At 41.5% G+C, this 17,955-nt stretch overlaps 1 protein-coding gene across 5 annotated transcripts in view; it reads right to left on the bottom strand.

Moving 5' to 3' along the window:
• The window catches only part of pacs2 (phosphofurin acidic cluster sorting protein 2), a 58,103-nt gene that overhangs the window by 11,995 nt on the left and 28,153 nt on the right, over positions 1-17,955 (bottom strand). For all 5 annotated transcript variants that reach the window (XM_068721884.1, XM_068721887.1, XM_068721886.1 and 2 more), the window contains exons 2-7: positions 7,146-7,233; positions 6,529-6,618; positions 5,291-5,416; positions 3,328-3,490; positions 2,951-3,024; positions 551-631 (exon numbers count right to left, since the gene is read on the bottom strand). In XM_068721884.1, coding sequence (XP_068577985.1) covers positions 551-631; positions 2,951-3,024; positions 3,328-3,490; positions 5,291-5,416; positions 6,529-6,618; positions 7,146-7,233 — 622 coding nt within the window. The remainder of the gene's footprint in view (positions 1-550; positions 632-2,950; positions 3,025-3,327; positions 3,491-5,290; positions 5,417-6,528; positions 6,619-7,145; positions 7,234-17,955) is intronic.

Genomic DNA, 17,955 nt, shown 5'->3' with positions numbered 1-17,955 from the left:
ATGAAGCCACATCACCCATGAGCAAAAACATGTTTAAACTGGAGCATTAAAGCTCTTTGAAAGTTTCAATATGACTTGACCATCTGTGAATGAATGAATGTAAATAAGTGGTGTTTATTTTAGAAGAGCATTCAATTGGAGTTATAATATACATTTATATATTTCATACTTGGGATTGTGGGAAGCTATCGAGTATTTTCAACTTAAAAGGCTCAAGTCCAAGTGAAGTCATGAGTCAATGCAGATAACATCAAATGATTTTGTCAAGTCAAAAGTCAATGATTCAAGTAAAATCTAAAATCATCAAATGTGTGACTGGAGTTTTACTTAAGTCCAAGTCATATGACTCAAGTCCACACCTCTGCCGCCAAGTAGTAACTTTCCCCGGGCAAGAAATTGGCCAAACACCAGTTTTACCACCATGAAACTGAAGGTCACTGTGTGGGTTCACTGCAGTCGCTGTCTTGGTTTTCCCTGTAGGTAGGAATGCTCAAACCAAACACACAACAAGTATTGTTTCTTTATCTTATAGCTGGGCCTTGTCTCTTACTCTGGTGATGGAGGGGGTCCTCACAATCGACCTCCTCTGCTTCTTTGGCTTTCTCACATCGTATTCGTCATCCTCCAGATCCTGACACAAATGAAGTTCAAATTCAGCCTGATGATTACATTACATTACATTACAGTCATTTAGCAGACGCTTTTATCCAAAGCGACTTACAATAAGTGCATTCAACATTGGTAATCAAAAGAACTACTAGTCACCAGAAGTCATAAGTACATCTCATTTTCCAAACAAGCATCTAAGAGCATGAAGCAGAGCATAACTCAGAGCCAAAGTACAGTGCAGAAACAAGAATAACAGTTAGTGCTATTAGTAGTACGAATACAATAAGTGCAACAAGCTAGTATGAAAACAATAAGCGCTAAGTGGAAGGCTCAGGGTAGCACTTCCTGAAGCGGTGGGTTTTCAGCCTGCGCCGAAAGATGGGCAGCGACTCTGCTGTCCTGACGTCAGTGGGAAGTTCATTCCACCACTGTGGGGCCAGGACAGAAAACAGCCGTGACCGGGTCGATCGGCCGCCAGGACCTCTGAGCGACGGGGCCACCAATCGCCCCGAGGCAGCAGAGCGAAGTGGTCGGGCGGGGGTGTAAGGCTTGACCATGGCCTGGAGATAGGAAGGAGCTGTTCCTTTCACTGCCCTGTAGGCTAGCACCAGAGTCTTGAACTGGATGCGAGCTCTTATAGGTAGCCAGTGTAGAGAACGGAGAAAGGAAGTTGTGTGGGAGAACTTGGGGCGATTGAACACCAGGCGAGCTGCAGCTTTCTGGACAAGCTCCAGAGGTCTGATGGCCGACGCCGGGGCTCCGGCGAGTAGAGAGTTGCAGTAGTCCAGGCGGGAGATGACAAGAGCCTGGATGAGAACCTGCGCCGTCTCGTCAGTCAGGAAGGGACGAATCCTCCTGATGTTGTAGAGCAGGAATCTGCAGGAGCTTGTAACGGATGAAATGTTTGCCGAGAATGACAGTTGGTCATCCAGGGTCACACCCAGGTTCCTCGCAGTCCGAGTTGGCGTCACCACGGTATCATCAATGGTGATGGACAGGTCCCGGTGCGGGCAACCCTTCCCCGGGAGGAACAGTAGCTCAGTTTTGTCTAGGTTGAGCTTGAGGTGGTGTGTCGTCATCCACTTCGAGATGTCAGCCAAACACGCAGCGATGCGCGTCTCCACTTGGGTGTCACCGGGGGGAAATGACAAGACCAGCTGGGTGTCATCGGCATAACAATGGTAGGAGAAGTCATGCGAGCGAATAACAGAACCCAGAGATGTTGTGTAGAGCGAGAAGAGAAGGGGGCCCAGGACTGACCCTTGCGGAACCCCCGTAGTCAGCATGCGTGGTTCCGACACGGCCCCCTCCAGGTCACCTGGTAGGATCGACCCGTCAGGTAGGATGCAAACAGGGAGAGTGCAGAGCCTGAGACGCCCATCCCCTCGAGGGATGAGAGGAGGATTTGATGGTTCACAGTGTCAAATGCCGCAGACAAGTCCAGGAGAATCAGGACAGAGGAGAGAGAGTTAGCTCTCACGGCGTGAAGCGACTCTGTCACCGCAAGGAGGGCCGTCTCTGTCGAGTGACCCACTTTGAACCCGGACTGGTGGGGGTCCAAAAGGCTGTTTTGGTGGAGATAGGAAGACAGTTGGTTAAAGACAGCACGTTCAAGTGTTTTGGATAGAAAGGGTAGAAGAGAAACCGGTCTGAAGTTCTTGACATCAGAGGGGTCAAGTGATGGTTTCTTCAGAAGGGGGGTGACTCTGGCGGTCTTGAAGGCCGTGGGAAAGCATCCTGAAACAAGAGATGTGTTGATGAGGTGGGTGAGGAAAGGAAGGAGTTCAGTCGCAATAGACTGAAGAAGAGGGGAAGGGATCGGGTCAAGGGAGCACGTGGTGGGGCGGTTAGACGTAACAAGGTTGAGGACCTCGTTAGGGGAGAGAGGAGCCAGAAAGGGTAAGATGGGGCGTGGAGATGGGAGGGAGAGCTGTGGGGGCAGGATTGGACAGGGAGAGAGGGGCTGAGAGAAGGAGGATCTGATATCGTTTACCTTCTTGTCAAAGAAGTTGGCGAAACCATCAGGGAGAAGGGAGGAAGTAGGAGGAGGGGGTGGGGGTTGGAGGAGTGAAGTGAAAGTTTCAAAGAGTTTTTTAGGATTGGAAGCAGAGGTTAGGATTTTAGAGCGGAAGAACGCAGCTTTAGCAGTAGATAGAGAGGATGATGATGATGATGCATTATTTACACTTGTCTGTCTTGAAGTTTTACTAAACAAATTATGCAGCGCAAGACCAGACGTGCTCAATTATTAGCTGACTGGACCAGGATGAGGTTAATCGATTCTCTTTGCATCACGACCCTTAAAAGTCCGCTTGCCTCAATGATGTCGAGGCCGACTCACCTGAACCTGCACGGCGTCGTCGCTGGCCTCCTGCTCCGAGGAGAAGCTCTCGTACTCCTCCTCTGAGTAGTTATCTAAAGCGGAGGACAAGTAGGAAGATTAAAGGCCGGAGTGAAGAAGACGCCTCATACATATTTCAATGACCCTTTTAAATTTGACGCGCAGCCATGGCTCCAAATGAACATGACGTACAAACAGTGCACTGTATGCTACCTGAATTTAAAATCGCTTTCTGCGCGCTTAGAGAGAGAGAGAAAAAAATAGCCTGAACCCTGTGATCCCTGCTCCGCGTAGCACATCGAGCATATTAGGTGATTACGATGGCTTCCTGCCGCGTTAACCTCGGAGCACCGCGGGTAATGAGAGGCAAAGTGTACCGGAGCATTTGATCTTCTGTCCTCCCTGCAGGGCTGCCTCCTCGTGGTCTATTGGCTGACTGGACAGAGAAAAGATCCAGATCTCGGCCACCTTCCCCAGCAGGTCTTTCTGGTTGCTGCAGAGAGGCAGAACCTGGCCTCCCTCTGTCGGGTGCTGCATCACCTGGTGAGAGAGAGGAGAGGAGAGGCAGAAACATGAGAGAGAGGAGGACATGTAGGGGGAGGAATGTTTCACTTCAGTGACCTGAGCTCACTTCTCAGTTGTTTTAATTCTTCATATCCCAAAATACAAGAAATATCCACCCTTTAGAGACATTAACACTGTTGAAGTTGTATGTTTTAGGACCATATGTTATAAATGTCATGCAGAAATATAAAGGTCTCCTCCTGCAGTAAACTCTGTAAACCATCATGGATTGCAGGCCCAGAGGTAGTGCGTTAAATTTTTTATTTAACGGAGGAATTTGGAAATGGAACAAACTTGAAATGTAATTCAAGCTACTGAGGCAGAAAAAACACTGTAAAACTGATTTCACTAATGTTGAACAATCAAATTTCTCAGTATTTTCCTAAGTAGACAATCCTGTAAAATTGTCCTTAATATTCCTTCATATAGGTCTAAATTCTGTGTATATTTTTGTCATCCTGATTGCCTATCCTTTAATTGTATTATCTATTTTTTTCTCTCCACATCACATTTATTGCATGTCTGTCTGTCCAGGGAGAGGGATCCCTCATCTGTTGCTCTTCCTGAGGTTTCTTTATTTTCCCTGTTAAATGGTGTTTTGGGGGAGTTTTTAACGTCTCTTAAACGAGGGTCTGAGGACAGAGGATGTTGTATGCTGTGCAGCAAATTTATGATTTGTGATACAAGGCTATAAAAGTAACATTCACTTGACTACAGGCTGCTTCTTTTACCGTATCTACACAAACCTACACATTCACACCTGGGAGCTGCTCGGTTGAACCACCCACCGTCTTTTCCTCTGTTTAAAAACCGAGGCTCCACTAAAGCAGGTGAGTGTTTTTGCCCAACAGCATATATGCAGTGTTCACTGAGCGTCATTCATCCTGGACATAATTTACACTCCGAGTCATTTCAGGACAGCACCGCTTCAAATCTGGAAGAGTTTCTCTGCTCCAGTGAGACCAAGTCAGCCTTTAGCTGTTTACACTGTATCTTGTGTGGCATGTTGTGTTAGAGCCTTGTTGTATCCTTGAGTTGAAAAAGTGAGAACCATTTCTTTCTTGTGGTAAGTAGCTTCAGCTCTGTGAGTGTGTTTTCTTTTCCTCACAGGCGCCGAAATGTTTTATTTTTTCGTACCTCAGCTGCTGAGATGTGACCTTGATAAGCTCCACTGAGCTTTGTGAGCCATATGCGAACTCCTGAGTGAGCATCATGTGCACTGAAACTAAGATATTCATCTGAAGGAAGACTTTTATTCATGTATTCTTGGTTACTTAAATCACAAGGAACAAGCAGACAACAGAGGAGGCTTTTTTTCTCTAAACAAGGGAGTTTTCTTCACTTCTTTAAGGAGAATTTGAAAAGAAAGCAGGTTTGTACTGAGATGGAGAGAAATTATCTGAAGACTTTGAAAGATAGAGCTATTATTTTCCAGACTAATTAAAGGGCAAAAGGACTTTTTTAAGACAGCTTTTCAGAGAGCCAGGTGTTAAGTACACGAGGCACAGCCAATCCCCCGGTGAAGATGAGGAGGACAAAGTCTCCTAATGTCAACCAGCAGCTTCAACATCCACCATTTTCTCATTATATTTCCACTAACAGCTTGTTAGAGCTGATGCACCTCTGAGCTTCCTCCTCTCCTGAGACTTCAACACTCAACAGAAAAGTGTGGCTGAAGTGACCTTGTTATCCTCTACACAGCATACAAACAATATTACCCGCCATCAGCCAACACGAACATGGATGCAGGTTTGTTGCAGCGCAGTTGAACTGTACCTCGGCCATATCAATAGATCCCACTGCCAGAGTCTTGTAGCCCAAGATAGTTCGGTTCTTGTATCTCTTCCGTCTTTGCAGCATGATCTGCAGCTTGTTTCCTTCTCGTTTTAAGAAGTGAGGGTACTGAGGGAGAGGAAACGAGAAAAAAAGAAGACCTAGAATTGAACTGGTAGCTTAAAGGTTGGTGATATTTTTTTGTTATTGTCAACAAATCCCATAAAAAGACCAAAACCCATCAATTAATTGACCCATTTTACAAATATCTACACATATTATATATATATATATATATATATATATATATATATATACACACACACACTGTTACATGTTCCTTCATTAAGATGAACTGCAGAATATTTTTGAGTTGATCCCACATACACAGACTGCTGCTGTAAATATTAACCAGAGCATCAAGAGCTGAAAATAGTCCCCAAAACCCCCCCCCAAAAAACACAATTTACTCCTTCTGCTTTAAGTCCATGAAACCTTAGTTTTAAATGAAAGTATTTCTGTAATACATTAAATATTCATGACTAAAGAGCAATAAGTGGGTGTGTTTTACTCATTTCTATCTTGATTTGACTGAGTGACAACATAAGCACACAACCCTTCAAGTCTGTTTTTGTTTTTAATGCAGCTGTGACCCAGCAAATGACACCTTTTTAAATTCAGCCTAACCCACTTCAAACCAGTGAGAGGAGCACAGACAAAAACACAAACACAGAAATCTCTCTTATGAAATAACCAAAACGGTTAGAACTGGAAGAAGATCATTGAGAAAAACTGCCGTCCTCTGCCATTTCAAGGAAATTACTTCCTTCTTTAAAAACAAAAGTATTTATTTGCGACTTGTTTTTACATGTTCAGTGGGAATGAGGGATGTCGTGAGGCAGAGTGACTAGCAGAGTGACTAGCAGAGTGACTAGCACCTTGTCGGTTTGGATCTTTTTAATGGATTTGCAATAACAGAAAATATAGATTATTACAACTTATCTTTTGGTCCTTTGTGCACAAACAAAAGGAGATGCCTCTACAGACAGTATTGCAGCAAAAATTAGTATGTAAGTTTCAGCGGTTGCCATGGCAACAGGTGTACTAAAGCTCATCCCACACATACTTAACTCTGTAAGACCTCACCTGAATGAGAAAAAAACATCAAATAAAGAACAAAAAAATATTGCTAAATGGGGTTTTTTCAGCAACCTATGATGATATGTGATTTAGTTTTTTACCTGCAGCGAAAAGGTGAGAGCCAGATCGGTCTCCACAGACCCACTGGGTGGCAGCACTATCTCATGGGACCTCAAGATCCGTTTGGAGCCCTGTAAAATAAATGGTTGGTGTTTAATTCAGTGGGAGCTCTTCCCCTGGAAGTATTCTACATCTCTGCTGCTGTGTTTCAACATCGCAAGGAATAAATAACTCAACAGGACTCACACATATTAAAACATGTGGAACATTTAATGTAAATCTCATGTGCTTCACATTGATGATATACAAATTCACATAGCAATCTATTTTACAGTATATGTTTCAGTGACTGGATTGATTATTTGTTGTGGTTGCAAGAAAACATATCTTAAACAAAAGACATAACTGCATATGATGTTCAGTATACTGGATTAAATCTCTCAAACAAGTGTCTTACAACTTGCCTTGAAGGTAGAAAAAGTGAACATGGATTTAAAATGGTCAACAATAAAATATAAACCATTATAACCCTTTCATCTCAGTCCTTTCATCGGGGACTGAGATTTAAAGGACCGGGGGACATATTATGACTGCTGTTTGTTTGTGCACACCCGTTCTGTCGTGTGTGTGTGTGTGTGTGTGTGTGTGTGCAACATACCTGGATTTTAACCGCGATGACCACAGAGATCAGCTCTTTATCAAGTTCCCTCATCACAACCAGCTTCTTCAGAGTCAGACTGCACAACCTGAAGTGAGAGAGAGAGAGATGCAGATTTAAAAATGCACAAACCGTGGATTCATTAAACAGTTCACAATTAAGCAAACGCAGCATGTCATCAGTCAATCAACAGGTTTAATGTGCAGGTGTGATAATACTAATACAACAGGTGTTAATTTGACGCTTCTATGCAGAGGTCAGTGTTTTACCAGAGCCGACCAATGCATTAGCTCGACTGATATTATTAGCTTATCACAGATGTATTGATACCTGTGGAGGCTGATAAGTCATAAGAAAAGAAAGGACTGAAATGCCTAAAGTATGTTTGAGGTAACTCAGATGTTACATAGTGTAGTTTGTCCAACAGAGAGCACTGACACATTCATTTTCTAACTGTAAAATGTCAGTGGTTAAATCCGTAAACAAACTTCCTGTTATCTTTAAATTTATGTTTGTGTATTAAAGGAAATAGGAGAGACATAAAATATTTCAATGGTGAAATTAAAAAAGGTACTAGTGGGTGGATTTATCTAACCGTTTGACAGAGCCAGGCGAGGTGTTTCCCTCAGCCTCCAGTCTTTATATGCTAGGGTATGCTACGCTATGCTAAGCTAACCTAACCATGTCCAGGCTCTAGCTTACTTAAAGACACAGTGGGGAAAAAAAAACATCATTATAAATACAAGTAATTCTAAACCTTTATCCCTGTGTTAATTTTGTGGTTATCTCTTGCTATATACAAAATATATCCCCTCCAAAACAATTTCATTTTTAGCGAATTGCACTCAATTTATAAAAATACACTTGATCGTTAGCTTGTGAGTCGTCGCTAGCTAACTGATATCGTATCAGGAGGTCTGAGAAACTATGTTCACGTTTCTAAAAGAGCGTGGTTGAGTTTCTCCTCCTCCACCTCCTGATATAACAACACAGTGATTTAAATCACTCTCATAACTGTACAATGCGCCCACACAGCTCAATACGTCACAATTTGGAGGCTAAGACATTAGAGCTAATGTTTCACTGTGACTGTAATATAATATGAAAAATATGAGCGGGATATCCATCTTTTCATCAAAATCTCGGCATAAAAAGCAGAGACCAGTAAGAGTATTTCCCAAAATGGCAAGGCAGTCCTTTAAAGCCGCCCTGTGAAGTTAACTTTCCAAAATGTATTGTGTGTCCTTGAGGTTATGTTCCTCATAAAAACTTTTGCAAACCCAATTTTACGCATCCTCCTACAACGGTTTATATTATAACTTAAAAAAAGTTACTCTTCAATGATATGATATCCAGCAGTACATGTCCATTTCCCCTCCTTACATGCATATGGTCTTTTCAAAATAACCATTCTTTTCACATGAAACATTTCATTTAGGTTTTGGCAACAAAAATACTTAGCAAAGTTTCAAAAAAGGTCGTCGTTTGCGTTAAAATAACTACAGAAGTGCCGTTACTGAAGTACGCAAGTTACGTGTCAAATAAATCTAAATGTACTTCTTGTTTCACGCGGGGAACAAACAGCGGTCTCCTGGTTGAAAGATCACTGATCACCCGTTCATCTAAGCCCTGTGTGCGTTGTTGCAGTCTTTATACCTCATGAATATGTGCATAAAATACAAGTATAGCAACAAATGCTGGATGAGTCACCCGCAAAAAAACTGCAAAGAGTACCTTTAAATAACAAATATTCGCCAATATTCATCAGTATCAGCTTTAGAAATCCAGAGTGAACTGGGTTCTTTATTTCTATAAAATAATATAATTAAACTTTAATTATTAATTAATTAAATTAGCGGCAATTTTCCTTCGTCCGATAATCCACATTACCACTACTGTAACATTCTGTGTATTGGCAGTAAGCTTAACGCGAAATGATTCTTCAGAGGCAGTAACTCAATTTAAAAAGGTTTACTCAACAAAAACAAAGTTACAAGAAACATTCTGTGCATTTCAACATTGTTTTTACACTTAACACATCTTATTAAGTCTAATATGGCTCTTACCATGACCTTTAGGTTATGAGACAGCCAGTGGGCCACCTTTAAAAAAAAACTAAAACTAAACTGGTCACTGGAGCGATGGCGGAAGAATTGGCCACAGACAACAGAAACATTTCTAAATTCCTGCACTTGTTAGACTATCTTAATGTGAACTGAGGGTGTCGCGGCAGGCTGAGCTAAATCATCTGTTACCATCACTTTGTCTGAGTGGTCCAGCAGACGGGCCTGAATAGAGACATTGAAGCAGGATGGTGGCGTAGCAGCCGTGAGGGGGGGGTGCATTGTTAGCACAACATGGTGGTGGTGGTGGTGGTGGTGTGTGGGTGTGTGTGTGTGTGTGGGGGGGCTGCTTTAACAAGCTTGTCACGATTTTTTGAGACACTTCCTCAAAAGACGAAAGGCTTTTTTGAAGCTTTGGTTCCTTTGACTGAAACATTCAGGAGAAGCTGAGGCTCACAATCTGGAGGCCCAGGCACTCCAACCATTCATCATCCAGCTCTGCTTGTGCTTTTTTTAATGGTGGAATGACATCACTCCTAAATGATTCTGTGGGCACAGCTACACGGCATTGGATGCCGTTCAACAGCGAAAGTTTCTTGTCACACAGAGTTGTGGCTCAAAACTGCTACGGGTGATGGAGGAGAGAGAAACATTCTCTGCGCTGAGCGGAGCGAGGCCACATCAATACACCAATGTCCCCCGTCATTTAGTGAACGGACTGAGGAGTTGACCGTGAGTGTAATTCAACTCCTCTGGAGGCAAAACACAGACGGATAGGTGAGTCACCAAACAAAAGAAACCAGCAGCACTAACAAGTCAAGAGGGTTTCAGTGTGCTGCTGAGTGACATAACGCTGCACGTCTCTGCATCAATCAGCCTCGAGAGACAGTGAAATATCAGGACGCAGAGAGAATAAGCGATGACAATGGCAGGTTTGAAGAAGGCCCCCCCCCCCCCAGCAGGCTAAATGAAGACCTTTCTCTTCTTCAGCCGAGCCCAAGAAATCTCAAGCACAATGGACACAAGCCAATGAAGGCCGGCATTGTCTTCTGCTCTGGCACAGACAATATGCAGCATTCTTCTTACTCGCGTTTTGTATTCTACCCCATTGGTTCCAGAGCCCACAGCACCATCTATTTCAGATATGCTAGGTGGATGGATGTTGGTTTGCGTAGGCGGCCAAATGATATCTGCCACACAGACTGCTCTGCTAAGAAGTCACATTTTTATCCCCCACAATGGATTTGTCATGCAAGTGCTGTGTGTGCGCTCTGGCAACTCATCTGCCCAAAAGGAACAGCACTGAAATGATATTTCTAATAAAACACCACTTAATTTGTAAGCGGATCTGTGCTGACCCATTTCACTTTGGTCAGTGGCATAAAATCCTAAAATATAATATATTTAGATTTTTATGGACACACCGGTAACATTTTCCCAACAAATGTTGTTTTGTCTCATACATTTTTTTGAGGGTTTCCAGGGTTTCATAACATCTTCTATTGAAAAAGGCTTTATGAAAGGATTTGCCATATTTTAAAAGCATCAGTACACTTCAAACAGAGCACTTGTGGATTGTCCGACAGAGTTTGAAACCTGCTTTTCAACAGCGGGATCAGGTGGGGTCTGCATCTGACAGTTTTCTCTCTCAAGCTCCCTTTTTTCCCCCCCTTCTTCCCACAAATCAGTGCAACACCACAAAGGCCTTCAAGGACAGATTGAAGTATAAACATTTGGTAGGTATACAAACACTTAATCACACATAAACAGAGGTCATTCAAGACACTTCACACACATTTTTTCGGAACAAATGCAAATGGAGGCCGTCAATTTTTTAATCCAGATGGTGAAAATCCCCTAGCAGAAGAATAACTTGTGCTAAAACCCACTAATGTCTATCCATCATCTCCCACAAATACACAGACGACACAGATGGATGGGTTATGTCAGGACGGTTTTGTTTGCACTGCTCTCTGACAGATCGCTCCACGGTTGCACTGAGCTGGAATGATAATGAACCCAGAGATGGGGACTCGAGTCTGCAACCTGGACTCGAGTCACACACACGGTGACTTGACAGGTGACTTGCTGCCACCGTCTGCTGGATACCGTTAAACCGAGAGAAAGACAACGTTAATTATTAACATTGTCAACAGGCAGTTTACAGGTTCATTAGATTACCATTACACTGGAGGGATGTGTTAATTACATTTTAGTAATAAATTGCATTGGCTGGAGACCCAGTGTAATTATACAATACGGTTGTACTCTAACTATTGTTTGCAGTTATTAGTGCATGCCTAATATTGTTAGCAATATTTCCCTATATAAAATAAAATATTTTTTTTAGTTGTAGTTCAGTTCTGCTCTCAGAATACTGTTTCTATATTGTACATGTATATTCAACATTACCATTCAAAATACATGCATCGACTTTAAAGGAAAGCTTTCATTATGTGTGTTTTGTCATATTGAATTGTAATAGTTTAAAGGGATCAAATACCAAACAACTAATCAATACTGATGCTGTATGCTAATAGATGAAGGCGTGATGATATTACAGTGGCCTGCATGCTTTGAAACTCTTAAATATAGCTGTGCAGCAGGTTCTTAGCAGACCGGATGGCATGCAGCAGAGGATAGAAAGCTCATTACAAACTTAAGAGACTGGTGAGCATCTCTGTATACACACTAGGACTGTACATCACGCCTTCTGTTGACATCAATGGAGTCACTTCACCGACAAGATTACATTACAAATGCAAAGAGAGAAGAGTGGGTTTACAGCTTTTTAACATCTGGAATGTGTCTCAAAAACATCTGGCTCTTTAATATGATAATATGATTTTGGTTACATTTATATTTGGCCTTTGTGACACCAAATAACTATCACTCATGAGGCAAAAAGCAGTGAGAAGTTATCAGCAGTAAGTGAAGCTCCTCTCTGTTCCTTCTTTGATACACAGAGAACGATACATCAGAACAATACAATCAAGTGTTGCGGTTTCACTCGACATCTGTTGCCCTTTTACACTCTGAGCTGAAGTCGAGAAGGACTCGCTCGCTGACACGAGCTAATGCAATGCTAATTCGTGCGCTGAGCTTCTGTCTGTGTGTTCACGCACACACATACAACACACAGCGGCTGTTTTGGCCCTGCAGCAGCAAAGCAACCTGTTCCCTGTTCTGTCCCCTCGCTGCAGCCCCAGAGGGACTGTGGTCTGCTGAAACACACGGCCCGCCGCCTGTAGCGGGGCCCTGTCAAATCCTGATCCAGTGGCCCTCTCAGCACAGATGCTCTGGCGCAAAAAAGGGGGGGGGGGGGGGACAGGCCCAGTAGGGCGCTGCGATAACATAGTCACAATCACTTCATCTGCCAAGAATAACAAACCAACAGGAATTTGTTTTGGTGTCACTGATGCAGAGACGTGTCAACAACGTACTGCAAACACACAGCAGAGGGACTTTAGAGATTGTATACGCATGTCAGTTCTGCTGTGCCGATCGTCAATCTTGTTCATTGTAAAGAAAACCATAAGATGGTAAGATGGATGAAAGGTAAACATAACGTAATGGAAGTCATTGCTACTTTACTACTATTGCCTCTGCTGCCAGTCCCATTATAGTTAACTTTAGAAGTACTGATTATCATTTTGTGCATCTTTTTACTTCTATTCCACTCCACTGAGTTTTAATGGTTCCACCACATTAATCAAATGCTTTGAGAAAAGCCACTAAATCGACTTTAAGTGGTGGAATGTAACAACAACAGGTAAAACCTTGTACTTATCTCCAACTTTAGTAAAAAAAACAACTTTTTGTCATAGTTGCTAAAACTGTTACTATATCCCGATAGTACAAGAGACAGATAATCTGTGAAAAGAACAGGTTCCTCCTCCTCCTTTAAGCACTTCTAATGACATTTGAAAGATTCCAACACATCCAAAGAAAAACAACCAATCAGAGCCGAGGAGCAGCTGTCAATCACTGCTCCTGAGGCTCATGATCAAACTGCTGATCAAATATGAATCAAGATGCAAACATGCCCACAATGACAACGTAAACATGTTTATTTAATATTCACAAGGCTCACTATGTTCCTTGTTTAGCATGCTAACTTTTGCTGACATGCAAATTAGCACTTAACACAAAGTACTGCAGAAGCTGATGAGAGGATGTCATTAGTATTATTTTGTCATTAACAAAAGTATTAAACAAATTGAAATTTTTAATTGATGATGGCGCTATATTAAGGAACCATCAAAGTGATTATAAATGAATGTCTGCGCCGAACATCATGACAATCCATCCAATAATAATCATTCAATCAAGTTCTAATTATATGAATCGAATACAATTCAATGTGCTTTACAAATGATTGAAAAGATAAAAAAACAGATGAAAATAGAGAGAAGATAAAGAAACTAATGCACACAAAATAAAGTTAAGAAAATAGCAAAAATAAAATAGAATAAATTGATCATGGTAAAACAGCAAAACATAACTAAAATATAATTGTAGAGAAATAAAATAAGAACAAAAAATATCAATAAATAATACTAAAACCATAGCATAAAAAGACATAACACACTGTATAAAACCAGACTTAATAATGAGCAATAACAATAAAAAACATCAAATAATAAAACACTACATAAAAGCCAGACTGAATAGCTGGGTTTTTAGTTTCTGTTTATAAATATTAATATTTTCAGATACACTCAGATCCTCTGAAAGGGTGACGGCTTAGAGCATAATGTCTAAAAGCAGCGTCACCAAATGTTTTTGTCCCGCTCTGTGGAACAGCTAAAAGAGAAGAACCAGAGGAAGTTCATGAACTAAAAGCATTCTGAGAGGTAATTTGTTGCCTTATTAAATAATAATAGAATAAATCAAAATGAAAACAAACAGGCAACCAGAGTAAAGATTTGAACCAGGGTTAGGATTAGAAGGCAAACATATGCTTTGACCATTTGAAATGACGACTCATCTCTGGATCTTCATCTCTTGATTTGCAACAAGAAAATGTCAAAATCTGTCTGAAAAACAAAAAGAGCCACGATCAGCAGAGAGGAGGAGGTGCAGGCTTGGGTTACAGGAGATGACACCCTACACCTGACTCTAACCCATGAACATTTCCACTCATTGATTTGTTTGTCTCTTGACAAGCTGACACTCGAGGAACACAGATAATAACAGTATATCTCAAGACAGACAAGATCTTAAAACTATTGGACTTAATTGTATAAGAAAGCTTTTCTATTTCTGGGAGCAGTTTTTATTCTGTTTTCATCAACACAAACAGCTAACATTTATTGATTTCTTGACAATGCTACTGTAAATGTGAAACATTGTTGATATTATTTAAATATCAAATTTAACATTTAAAATCTTTTCAAATCTAGAACTGCTTTTCGTGAGGTTGCAACAGAGTGAGGTCAGAGAGGAGAAAAGAGATGTCGACATTGTGGAGGTCGGATAGCATAAATATCCAAGGTTCAGTTTCAACTTCTGGATTTGTTCCTTCTGTCGATAGGAGAGTCCGGCAACCGAACACTGGGAGCCCCGCTGCACCGAGCAGCAAGCTGCATCCATAATGAGATTTCCATACTTCACACTGCCACTTCCTGCTCTTCTGCCCCGGGCCTCACCCACACACAGAGGCCCTTAAAATAGATGCTTGGACACGATGTAAGAATTGAGTTAATAGCGTATTAGATGTCATGAGAGGAGCAATCGTAGGGCTTCCATTTGATACTCGAATGGACGATGGGTATTCCACCTTAAGATGGAGAAATGTTCAAGACCTTTGAGCTAAAAAAGTGATTTGAAAAAGCGTCAATATTAAGTTAAAGAAGTAAAAATAAGTCTGCACCTCTAAATTCTGAAGTGATGATACTGTACAAGTGTTACCCAACAGCAGCAATACTGTATGTTTGAGTTTGAGGCTCAGACCACAGAGCAAACGATAAACTAGATCATTCAGAATCAGAATCAGAACTGTTTATTGCCATGTACGTTATACATACAAGGAATTTGGCTCGGTGAATGGTGCATAACAATAAACACAGTGCAATTATATGAGACATAATTCAATTTTGATTACATGTCACAGCCAAGCTGGGACAGAGTTCAAAGGTGTTAATTAAAGTCACATCCCTCAACTGCAGTGCTCTGTAGTAGTATTGAGGGACAGTCGGAATGCTGGTTTAGTGCATGCATAGAGAAACTGCAATTTATCGATGAAAAAAAGAGCATTCAATATCATCCTAAGAGATTGGATACGTCTCTGAAAGGAAATCCAATTTTCTGAATCTGCTGAATTGAAATTGGATTCAGGCCTACACTGCAATGTTCAACAACAGAAGATGAAAATCATTTCAGAGCAGTCATGACTCTCCTGACCCTCCAGCCCTCCCTCTTCTTTCACAAACCTCAGAGTGGGTGAGCTGGCACAGAAGATTATTATACGTTGCCACCTTTTTTCTGCAACTTCACTGTTATTATTCTGTCCTGAATCTGACATCTGATCTGGACTTGTTCATTAGAGTGTAAAATGTGTCAGTGTTTCCTGAGAGTCACAATTTATATTCAATGTCCACAGTTTGTACTGTCTGGCATCAATTGTTTATGTTTCGGCAAATCTTAATCCACATTATTTCAGCTCTCTCTCAAAGAAGGCAACCTGGTGAAATTACAGTATGTTTTGCATTTTACTTTTTCAATTATTCCCCAGTATGTTCAATGATCTGGTGACTGTGGAGAAAAAGCCACACATGTCAGCACTCACTGCTCTATCCTGGATTACACACAGTGAACTGACATGGCTTTTGATCCATGTTTGGGATTACCTTCAGCTGTAAACCAGAGAGGAGGATTTGCCTCTGCAGAACATAATTATATTTCTATGTGATCAATGGTGAGTTTGATTCTGCCAAAGAAACAGGACAAATATCCCCACACCTGAATTGCTCCACAGCAGAGTTTGATGGAGTTTGTAAGTTTTTACGCATTGATGCATCAACTTTCATCATCAATCAATCACAGATAAAAAAGACTTCTTCCAGTGTTAAATGGTCAGATTTGGGTGTAATTTGGTACAATTCGTCCATGCTAACTTCAGCATGCTACGACGCTAAACACACAAATACATGTGTCAATTTAGGAAACCATTCATCTATCAGCCAAGACTATGGGGCTCACAAAATGCAGTTTAGACTGAAAGCTCCCCCTAAAAGGTCAAAGTATGTGTTAATGAGTGAGCTTTAAAAGGTGCTGCTAAGCTTCTTCTTTTTTTTAACCCTGGACAGATCGCCAGGTTTGTTTCTAGTCTTTATGCTAAGCTAAGCTACTGCCTCATAACTCCATACTTAATGCAGAGACCTGAGATTGATATCAAACTTTATTTCCTAAAACGTCCATTTCTTTAGAAAAAAAACCTTCTGTTTTCTGTTGCTCAGTGGCTTTAAACATTTACTCTCGTTTCAATCTTCTCCTGGATTCACACCAGCAACCTTTGGGTCAGTTTGACGTTACCACACCACACAGGCTGGCTGAGTCCAGATCAAACCAAGAAGAGCAGAAGGATCTGATTACCTCTAATATTTGAAACACAAGACTAGCAGTAAATCGACAGATGCTGCACATGAAGCAGTCTCTCTCTCTCTCTCTCTCACACACACACACACACACACACACACACACACACACACACACACACACACACACAGCACTGATGGGAAAGGCTTGGGGTGCTTTGGGATTTGTTAATGTGACGCAAACAAATGAATGGGTCCAAACTGACCACTATTGGTTTGCTGCTCACACACTGCATTCATTTCCAGGTTTGCCATGGAAATACTATATTCTCCTTCTCTGATGAAGGTTAACCATCAGTTATGTATAAAGTAGAGCGTAGTCAGACAGTGTGTGTGTGTGTGTGTGTGTGTGTGTGTGTGTGTGTGTGTGTGCGTGGCTGAATCGGTTTATAGGCTGGAATGCATTAAGAGTGGACTTGATGTGCATCATATTGATGCACTTCTTCTGTTCTGACATGTACGTGCTCTGACATCAACACTCTAAGTCAGGAGAGCTGAAGCATCAAGAGCTCAGCTCGACAGAGTAACGCGTTTCACTAACATATTTATCCGTTTTATGTCGTCATAAACTGACATCAATCTCCAAAGTAATTTAGAAATAAACATATTTGGAAACTGTAATTTTATTCTGTCTGTGTTTACAAAAAGATGACAGCCTTCCAAAAGCTCTCCGATTGCAAAAAAATGATACAGCTCAGTGAAAAAATATGGAAACCCCAGTTCAGTATAGCATTGGAGTGACTGTGGCCCTGATAACAGATGCCACACACTGACAGTGACTCAACAAAACTGCCCAAGGTTGATGGATGGATGCTTCATTCCCAAAGTTGTTCAAAGAAACTGCTACTGTGTTTGGCATGTAAGTAATGACATTTCCCTTCAATGTTCCTCGAACTCTGCTTGGATTACTCTTTCAGTATGACGATGGCAGAAACGGTGCCCTAGAGGAGGCATGGAGACCAGAAATGGATACTTCACTGACTATTACGTCGCTCCCTCTGACCTGCACATTTGTAACCGTGTACAACAAAAGAAAAACGTGTACAATTCTGTTTTCATCATCTCATGTTATTTGTACCACAATCAGACCACTACGATCTACTGGTGTGGTGGTGCATTCCTTAGACCAGACACTCTTTGTCCAAATAT

Source organism: Cebidichthys violaceus, unplaced genomic scaffold (genome assembly GCF_023349555.1).
Source record: "Cebidichthys violaceus isolate CVI_PGR_0920_01 unplaced genomic scaffold, fCebVio1.0.p SCAF_28, whole genome shotgun sequence".
Lineage (NCBI taxonomy): Eukaryota > Metazoa > Chordata > Actinopteri > Perciformes > Stichaeidae > Cebidichthys > Cebidichthys violaceus.
Note: the sequence above shows the minus strand (reverse complement) of the source record. Positions and strands in the feature narration are given on the sequence as shown.